General features: G+C 32.8%; 2 protein-coding genes and 1 long non-coding RNA gene across 4 annotated transcripts in view; 2 read left to right on the top strand and 1 right to left on the bottom strand.

Moving 5' to 3' along the window:
* Positions 1-7092, bottom strand: part of LOC107704119 (G protein-coupled receptor kinase 5-like) — an 11563-nt gene extending 4471 nt beyond the window's left edge. The window contains exons 1-11 of the mRNA XM_016506975.1: positions 6983-7092; positions 5464-5562; positions 5122-5234; positions 4081-4158; positions 3822-3919; positions 3647-3739; positions 2977-3040; positions 2723-2863; positions 1534-1724; positions 1354-1391; positions 429-518 (exon numbers count right to left, since the gene is read on the bottom strand). Of these exons, the coding sequence (XP_016362461.1) occupies positions 429-518; positions 1354-1391; positions 1534-1724; positions 2723-2863; positions 2977-3040; positions 3647-3739; positions 3822-3919; positions 4081-4158; positions 5122-5234; positions 5464-5562; positions 6983-7034 (1057 nt within the window). The 5' untranslated portion in view covers positions 7035-7092. The remainder of the gene's footprint in view (positions 1-428; positions 519-1353; positions 1392-1533; positions 1725-2722; positions 2864-2976; positions 3041-3646; positions 3740-3821; positions 3920-4080; positions 4159-5121; positions 5235-5463; positions 5563-6982) is intronic.
* The window catches only part of LOC107704120 (uncharacterized), a 9790-nt gene extending 2464 nt beyond the window's left edge, over positions 1-7326 (top strand). The window contains exon 3 of the long non-coding RNA XR_001635908.1: positions 7273-7326. This is a non-coding gene — a long non-coding RNA (uncharacterized LOC107704120). The remainder of the gene's footprint in view (positions 1-7272) is intronic.
* Positions 7327-8892: 1566 nt separating this feature from the next.
* The window catches only part of mier3a (mesoderm induction early response 1, family member 3 a), a 21734-nt gene continuing 20532 nt past the window's right edge, over positions 8893-10094 (top strand). For both annotated transcript variants that reach the window (XM_016506991.1, XM_016506990.1), the window contains exons 1-2: positions 8893-8939; positions 9996-10020. In XM_016506991.1, the coding sequence (XP_016362477.1) occupies positions 8931-8939; positions 9996-10020 (34 nt within the window). In that variant the 5' untranslated portion in view covers positions 8893-8930. The remainder of the gene's footprint in view (positions 8940-9995; positions 10021-10094) is intronic.

Below are 10094 nucleotides of genomic sequence, written 5' to 3'. Positions count from 1 at the left end.
ACAAACAAACAAACACTAGCTTTCTATTTTTTCTATTCTATCTACTTGTTTTTCTTTGTGTGTGAGTGTGTATATATGTGTGTGTATAATATGTATATATATATTTTATTTATTTATTTAGTCATTTAGAAGACGCTTTTATCCAAAGCGACTTACAAATGAGCTCACGCACAACTATATATATAACACGCACAGCTATATATATATATATATATATATACACACCTTGCTACGTGTACTGCGTTAGGCTAACCGAGACTTGTCATTTGCACTTATATATTGTTGCTCTTTTGTTAGTTTTGACTGCTTTTATTGTCCTCATTTGTAAGTCGCTTTGGATAAAAGCGTCTGCTAAATGACTAAATAAATAAATAAAATAAAATAAATATATCAATGTCTAATACGATTTACTAAGATGATTTTCATACCCATGTAACCCACTGTTCCCACTCTGCCCTTCACAAGTTTTTCTTCTTTCAAGATTATGGCTAGTCCTAAATCAGAGATCCGAATGTGACCTGTCAGAAAACAGGGACAGAATGCAAAATTATATACATAATCTAATAGGTAATAAAAGGGTACAAAGGTAAATAAGGTACAAAGTTTTTTTATGAGAGTGTACAAACCATCTACTTATGTAAGAAAAATGTAAGAAACTTGAACCTTACATACATAGACTCACAATTGCAAAAAAAAATAAAAATCAGAATTGTGTGATAAAAAGCAATTACCTTTTATTTGTGGTGGGAATAGATAGAGAGACAGACAGACAGACAGACAGACAGACGATAGATAGATAGACAGACAGACAGACAGACAGACAGACGATGATAGATAGATAGATAGATAGATAGATGATAGATAGACAGACAGACAGACGGACGGACGGACGATAGATAGACAGACAGACAGACAGACGATGATAGACAGATAGATAGACAGACAGATGATGATAGATAGATAGACAGACAGACAGACAGACAGACAGATAGATAGATAGATAGATAGATAGATAGATACAGCATTTAGGTGCAGAAACACACTTGATCTCATGCAACAACATTCAGATATTTGTAAGTTTAATGCAAGAGCGCAAAGACTTGTTGAGATCACTGTATAGGATCAGAATTTTATGCAACAGGTTAATGATGTCAAACACAACAAACGTTCAAACTGACATGCCCTGAAGTGCTTTCATTTCCTCATTTAAGATAATGAAAGTAATTTTGGAGAAACGTTTCCTGGTTGATGCCAAAAATAGAAAGTTTAGGGAAATTGTAGATCCTGAAGGGAATGTTACAAAGCTTGAATGGGCAGTTAACAGCTTTTGTATTTATGGGGAAGTTCACATACCATTATCATCCAGCAGAATGTTTTCTGGCTTTAAATCCCTAATAGAAACGACACAAAACATGCAATTATGAGACAGGCTCCATCTGTTTGGTTCTTTCTCACAGGTAGATTTCTAGAAACTATGTCAACTGCGTCAAGCCCATTAAGAGTCACACGACAGCTCTCAGTTTTATGACCTACCTATAAACAATAGACTTTTTATGAAGATGGCTCAAGCCGCACAGGATCTCAGCAGCATAAAACTCTACTCTTTCTTTGTTGAGCCCCTCGGTGCCCATGTTATAGATGTGAAACCTCAGGTCTCCTCCGTTCATCAGCGTCAGCACCAGGCAAAGAGCCTCTTTTGTCTCGTAAGTGTATGCTAAACTGACCTGACACATTCAGATAAACACACAGACAGCAAAGTCACAAAAAACTGCTCATATTTCAGTACAAAGTCAAAAAGGAGAACAAGAAACTTTTGCTTAAAAAAATGTACATATATACACACATATACACACAAATAGTATTTATTCTTAATTACTATATACTTAAAATAACATTCTATTATACTGCTATATATACTTAAAATTAAGAATAAATACTATATATGTGTATATGTGTGCATATATTATGTATATATGTATATATTACATATTCTATTATACTGCTATATATATATTCTATTATACTATATATATATATATATATATATATATATATATATAAATGTTATACTTTTATTTATATTATGTATAATACATAACATTAGCAGAAAAGCAAAAAAAATTAAGTAAAATCTACATAGCTTCATGCTGCTGGTGCTCCCAGCATGCACCCGGGCCATGAATAATTAATAAGGCCGCATGTTTTTAATCTATAATAATATATATATATATATATATATATTTCATATACTGTAGTTACTATAAAAATTATATAAAAAGATAACTTAAGAATGTGTATACATAACACCTATTTTATATATAGGTTTTATATGTATTTATTGCACTGTAAAATTACTTAATTACTACAATATATACTTAAAATGTATTAATTTGTACAATAAATATTACTATGATGTAAACATATATAGTTATACATATAAAAGCTATATATACATTCTTAAGTTGTTGGTTTTTTATAATATAATTTTATAGCAACTTATACAGTATGTGTATGAAATAAAGATGTTTATATGATTTTTATAAACTTCTGTATATATGCTTTCTTTCCGTCTTTGATTTTAGAGTGAAATCTGATCTGAACCTGTCCGGTTTTGACCAGTTTAGTGAGATTCACCAAAGCAGAAATAGTCATTTAAGCATAAACATTTACGTCACAAACTTGAGCATCAGACTTGGTTACTGATAATAATCATAAATCTCACCACAAATCTGCTGTTGACCCGTTCTAGAATCTGTTTCTCGTTGAGGGCCATGGCTTCCCCGCTCCGCTTCTTAATACGCTTCTTCTCCAGTTTCTTACATGCGTACATTTTCCCTGATGCTCGGGACTGACACGCACACACCTGGAATCAGAGGCGTCGCGTTACCTTCCCACACTTTCCTCTTTATTTCTATTATAAGCTTCTGTGGGTATGATTATCTTCTCCACTTCAAAAGAATGGCTATTTGGTCTTACCTCTCCAAACCCACCCTTTCCCAAAACACGGTACTCTCGAAATATGTCTCGGGTGATCGAGCGTCTGCAGGTATGAACGAGATGTCATAGTCTGTTCAAAACATTTCCTGAACTAAACAGCAAATAATAGTTAATAATGAAAAATGAACATTTGCTAAAAGTTTACTCCCCCTCAGGCCATCCAAGATTAGGATGAGTTTGTTTCTTCATCAGATTTGGAGAAATGTAGCATTGCATCAGTGTCTCAGCAATGGATGCTCTACAGTGAATGGGTGCCGTCAGAATGAGAGCTGATAAAAACATCACAATAATCCACAAGTAACCCACACCACTCCAGTCTATCAATGAATGATGGATTTTGGATTATGGACCATCTTAACAATGGATTTGTTTCTTACAAACAAACAGCGTTTTGCTTCTCTAGATGTTAACTGATGGACTGGAGTGGTGTGGATTGCTTGTGGATTATTGTGATGTTTTATCAGCTCTCATTCTGACGGCACCCATTCACTGCAGAGCATCCATTGGTGAGCAAGTGATGAATGCTACATTTCTCCAAATCTGATGAAGAAACAAACTCATCCTAATCTTGGATGGCATGAGGGGGAGTAAACTTTTAGCAAATGTTCATTTTTGGGTGAACTATCCCTTTAAAATGAAACACACTAACCTCTCCACCATCTTCCACTGCAGAAATCGGTCAAAATACATGCTTTTCTGATACTCTGCAAATGGAGCTCCACTTAGACACTCATGAAGTGCCCTACAAGACCAAATAAATGTCACGTCAATGCTCACAGACACGCATGTACAGATGCACTGATAACCAGACTTGTGGAACTGACTTTTGGCAGTTGCTGAATATATCTTCAGAAGCGTTGAGCTCCAGGTCGCAGCTGCACTTGTCAAGTTCCCCGTCGACAATCACACGCACCCAAGAGGACTGAAAACATACATGAGCGTGAAAACACTTTCCTTCACATGAAACGGTCATCTAGCCCTTTTTCTTGTCGTTTAGACAAGTTAGTGACATTTTACTGCAATATTAAGTTTTGATTATCAGATTGGAAATAGGGTGAAAAGAATAAGCGAATGTTTAAAAACCTGTGAGGTAAGATATTTGTTGATGAGCTGTTTGCAAAAGTTATTTCTCTTGTCATCCAGCGTGACCTCATATTCCGCCTGAAAGAGTAACAACATTTATTCACTAACATAAACAATTTGCATTTCACAAAATGTAAAATAGACAATTCAGTATGAGGTCAAATGTAAATTTTCATGTACATTGAAAACAATTTGATGTATGATTCCTTTTCATTTAGAAATTGCAAGTAAATTTCACAAATTACAAATAAATGGCAAGTAGCATTTTGTATTAAACGTGTAATGGATAAAATAGTATTTTATACTATATATATGTATATATAAAAGACAATAAAAACATGATAACATAATAATAAAAAACATGATTTCTGAGAATTGTTAAAAACTGAGTTATCTGTTTTTGCAAATGAACTCTTCATATATATATATATATATATATAGGCAAACATTATATTGTGATTATCTTGCCGTATATTTCGATTGAAATTGAACTGCGACAAGACATTTCATTTTATATGACTTTCATTCAGACACAAAAAACAAAAGACTCTACTGCTAATAGAAATAGTTAGCCTACTTTTAAGGGTTTTAACACTAAGTTCACTTTTTACAATAACCAGCTATAATACAAATATGTGCAGTATATTCTTCACTTTGAAACGTTCAAACTCTCAAGCTTCTATTTTGGTGTAATATTGGAAAAATGCTGTCCACAAAAATGTTAGAAATGACATGAATGTGTATGTTGGCATTTCCAAATGCACTTTTAACTCACAGCGCTTGCAGAGATGCAGCACGAGCTGCTCTGAAAATACTATATTATAAGCCGCACGCGTGTAAATGAACAAAGTGCCGCGCTTCACTCTGAAACATGCAGTGCAACTGACTGTATGTAGCGATTTGATGGAATATATAGCGCTATTTCAGGTCTGTTTCATTTATTTGTTTATTCTAATTCTGCATTTGATTTTAAGAATTATAAACTCTACATTAACTCACAAACCCTGTTTGGGAATCCCAGTACTTGACAGAAGATCATACCGTTTCATCCAACAGGTCGATGCAGTGCTGCAGATCAGATTTGGTTGCACAGAAAAGCCGGAAGAGATGTTTTCCGATGGGCTCTTTGACACACAGACTGTAATAATCTCGCTCTGAAGGACAGAAAATAATACAGTGCATTCATGCAATCAAATGCAAGTATATTATTGCAGCTTAAAAACAACAATCAGGACATTATCTTTATTCATTTGAAGTAGTGATCATTTGATGTTTTCCCATAGTGTACATGTGCAGTGCAGGATCTGTGTCACTGTATATAAACTCCAGTCCGCTGCAAAGGAATTAAAACACCTTAAAAACCAAACCCAAACAACTTCTCACCAATGCTTTCCTCCAGCTCTGTGCACTCGTTTATGTGCGGGAAACGCAGAAATTCCTTCCATTTTCGACTCCTTCCTTTGCGGTTCCCACCGTTACCTACTGCACAGCGGAAGAAACAGAGAAACAAAAAAGAGCTTTACAGTCGAAAGTAATATGAGAACCTGCAGAGAACTTTTGATTTGAGTGCTTTAAAGAACCTGTAATGAACCATCAAATCTATTATATGTCCATTATGTGGCATTCAGAAATTATTAGACCTATTAAAAAAGACATTTGGATAACATGAAATAACACTGTAATTGTGTTTCCATGAAATATTACAAATGAAATAGGTACATTTAATGATGGGTTTGTTTGTTTATTTCATTTAGTCTCATTTCTAGACTGCATATTTCATAGCAATCTCATTTAGATTACTTTAGACATCCATAAATGTGCATCATTTACATTTTTAGTAATCAAATTTTGCTTTTCATTACTACGATGATTATACTTAATTAAAACAAAACAAAATTTAATAAATAAAAATTGATACTTAAAATAAACATGAACTAAAATAAAATAATAAAAAGTGCAATAAATACTATTATGATGTAAACATATACAGGTGCATCTCAATAAATTAGAATGTCGTGGAGAAAAACATCACAATTTTTGTTTTTTTCTCAGTGTTTTGAAGTGTCCGAATTAGATATTAAGCATAAAATGTGCTAAGTAAACACATGACTTTAGGTTAAAATTTATATGAATGTATAAAGGGAAAAGTGTATCTTATAGGTCCTGTACTGTACACTGCGAAAAATGATAAAAAAAAAAAAAAGTAAAACAAAGATTATTAGAGCACATTTTATAAGAAAATACTATTTCAGTCATTCTGCTTCAAAATGTCATAATTAAAAATGTATTAGCAATCAAATTATTTTTATTTTTTATCACTATTTTGTCTTTGCTAGTTCATGTTAAATGAACTGCAGTGCAATTATTTTTAAAACCACTTATATTCCATAATCTATCATAAAAGCATAATAATTATAAAATAATCAGCAAAATATTGTTTCATATTATTTTAACTAATGTAATAAAAAATTCCCTTCACTGTAAAAAATATTTTTTTTTTCAAAGTTGTAAATAAAACAAAAATGATTGGAGTATGTTTTACAAGAAAATACTATTTTAGTGTTTCTACTTTAAATCTTCATGTTTATTTCAATGTGTTACTTGCTGTTTATTTGCAATTAATTGTGAATTTTAATAGCAATTACTGAGTGACACCAAATTTTTTGAGTGCACACAAACAAATTTGGTGTAGAAACTATTTTCATTTAGAAATTGTTAGTAAATTTCACAAACAGTTACAAAGAAACAGCAAGTATCACATTGAATTAAACATGACATTTCATATATTTACTGTTTACAATCTGTCAAAACACTTTTTCACAGCACATTTTATACTGGTTTGTTCTTAAAAATACATCTCTTAATCAAATGCAATGAAAAACAGGCAAATAAATATTCTTACCTTCTCGTGCTTTTATGAGTGCACAGTTTGCTACCATTGATTCAATCTCCATTTCTGCAGCTGATGAAAGTCAACAAAGCTGGGAATTCTGCATTTACAACGATTTTTTCCTAAAGTGCACTGAACTATTGCACATTTATGAGGCATTTATTCATGCACTCAATTATAAATATAACTTAACATCCCCTGTGTGCTTTAATAATGTGCATGCTGTCAGACTGAAGCCTTCAGTGACAAATGAGAACTCAACTTTCTTGTTCTGCTTTCATCTGCTGCGTCGCCCAATCTAGTTTCACCTGTACAGGTGAGCCAACAGGTGAAGACTCAGATGTGTCACCGGCAGAAAAAGTGACGTTACAGTTTGAGGGATTTCGTTTAACTGCAGGAAGAGATCTAATTTAAACTGGCATTAAAAGATATGTTTGTGTTCAGTGTTGGGGGTAACGCACTACAAGTAACGCGAGTTACGTAATCAGATTACTTTTTTCCAAGTAACTAGTAAAGTAACGCATTACTTTTTAATTTACAAGAGAATATCGGAGTTACTTTTTCAAATAAGTAACGCGTTACTTTTTTTTTTTCAATTTATTGATTGACAGCTCTGGTTTCCCCATGTTGAGAGAAATCAGATGTTACTGTAGTTCTAAAATAAATATGAATATGCATTAATTCATCTCACTCACACAAAAAAAAACACAGATTCAGTATTCCTCAAAATGAATAAAAATAATGCAACTCAGAATATGACGCAAACCTGCAATAATTAAATGTTAAACAACACAAATATCCTTTATGTATTTAATCCCATTCTATTAACCAATGTATTTGCTTCTGACCTTCGATGATCCAGTTCAACCGTACTAATAAGCACAAATTACTCTAAACACACATTTGTGGGTCTTTGTTTATTGTCTTAAGTGTGTTGAAATTTGTTCTTCTGCATTTATACTGTACGGATGTAAATTTACTTTCCCTTCAGCCTGAGGCGTATTCATTTCACTTTTGGTGTGAAAAGGCTTTTATATTTGCCAAAAATATAACTTTTTTATTGTAAAAACAAACAAGCAAGCCCTGTCCAGATTTAAAAAGTAACGCAAAAGTAACGTAACGCATTACTTTCCATAAAAAGTAACTAAGTAACGTAATTAGTTACTTTTTTATGGAGTAACGCAATATTGTAATGCATTACTTTTAAAAGTAACTTTCCCCAACACTGTTTGTGTTTAAAAAGTCTGTTTATGATAAATACAATCTAATAAACCGTATGTTGTGGCATGAAATACGTTTCATAATTATGCAGCATAAATTCTGCACAGTAACAAGACAATTCATATTACATTTACATAAAAATAAAAAAAAAGGGAACTGTATCACTTGTTTCACTTCAACACTGTGGTTTAAAGTTTGGAAATTGTGTGTTTAACTAGTAACTGGCGCCACCACCTGCTCTATTAATATTAAACAGCTAGACGTATGATGTAGAATTATAAATAAAGATGGCAAGAAAACCTATATGTTTTCAAATAATCTTATTTTCCTAAAGATTTTTGTTCTAAATAGACAATATTGATCTTTCATTCAAGTAGCCTAAAATCATTGCACTTAATAATGATTGATAATTTGCATAATCTACTATGTTTTAAAAAAATAAAAGTTATCACATACAGTCGGTTCACCCAGAATGTTTTCAAAAGAATAATAAATTACAACTTAATATGTGTATTTTTAATACATCCTAATGGCTTCTCAGGTAATTAAACCCATTGGAATACAGTATTTCGACGTCACCGAGTTCACTCTCAGCAGCCAATCCCGTGCCCCGCTCGCCGTGCGTTGCAAACGCGTCAGCCAATCAGAGCGAACCTGCAGGAATACTCTCACGCCATTGGTTCGCGATGTCAATCCGGGCTCCGTCGTAAAGCCAGTTTAGTAGCCGAAAGGTACCAAGATGGCGGAGGTAAGTTGGAAAATAAGGGGAAGGTGTCATATTTTGACCGTTAATTTCTCTTTCCACAGTACATTAGTTTGGGATTTCTGTGTCTGATTACGTGTAATAATGTCTTATCTTTGAATAAAGGCCGATTTTGTGGAGATACGAACGGTTTTGGACGTCAAAACGAGTGTTTGAAGCGTCGATGGGGCCTCTTTTAGCGTCGAGCGTCCGTATTTGGCGTCAGATCAGGACCGTGAGGCAGCTAGTTTATTTTATTTCGCGCCTTTCTCATATTTTTACTTTTCTGTTATTCCCGTTTTATCGACTAAATACTTCTGTGTGGTTTCAGAGTGATTTTTTCGTTGCTGCAGTACCGGATTGATGCTGTGAAGTGACGACGTCAAACCATTTATTTTTTGTCCTATTTTAAAATAAAATATATGTATTATTTTATAATACCTCATGGCTGTATTTTGTTTAAGAGACTCGGAACCTCTGAATAAATAGTAAATATTGCTTTGGTTTGTTAGTGACCCTCACAAACTGCTTCTGTTGTATATTCTGTCTATCATTTTCAAATATAAATTATATTAATAAAAAATACAAAGTCACTTATTTTATTTTTTTGAATGAATCATTTTTGTTAATTTAAATATTTTTTATAGTCCGTGACAGTTTTATTAATTTTAATTAAATTGATTTCATCTTCATTGGTCTGTCATCTGGGGAAGCATATTATTAATATGAATTACTATTCATATTCTTGTTGTTTACAAACAAGTACTATGGTAACAGTACTTTAAAGTCAGCTTTACTACAGTAAAACTGTGGTAATATTATTATCAGCTGCCACTCTAACCAAAACAAAAATGTTAAGAAAATTACAGACTTTGAAAACATATTATACGTTTTGAAATATATTCCATAATAATTTACCGTGGGTTTGCAATAGTAACAGCAGTAGCTGTGGAAATTATGGTTACTATAGTAACTTTTTGGTAAGAGAAGTGAACAGTACTCTTCATTATTCTGTAAATTCCCAAAACTTAACATGTATTTTTTTTCCTTTTGTAATTTCAGGCTTCCTTGGGAAGTACAAGCCCAGGTAAATATTTCTCTAAATATATTTGATAATGGCAAATGTTTATTGACACACACACATACGTGCATACATACGTA

The sequence above is a fragment of the Sinocyclocheilus anshuiensis genome, unplaced genomic scaffold, assembly GCF_001515605.1.
Source record: "Sinocyclocheilus anshuiensis isolate Anshui unplaced genomic scaffold, SAMN03320099.WGS_v1.1 scaffold690, whole genome shotgun sequence".
NCBI classification, from domain to species: domain Eukaryota; kingdom Metazoa; phylum Chordata; class Actinopteri; order Cypriniformes; family Cyprinidae; genus Sinocyclocheilus; species Sinocyclocheilus anshuiensis.
Note: the sequence above shows the minus strand (reverse complement) of the source record. Positions and strands in the feature narration are given on the sequence as shown.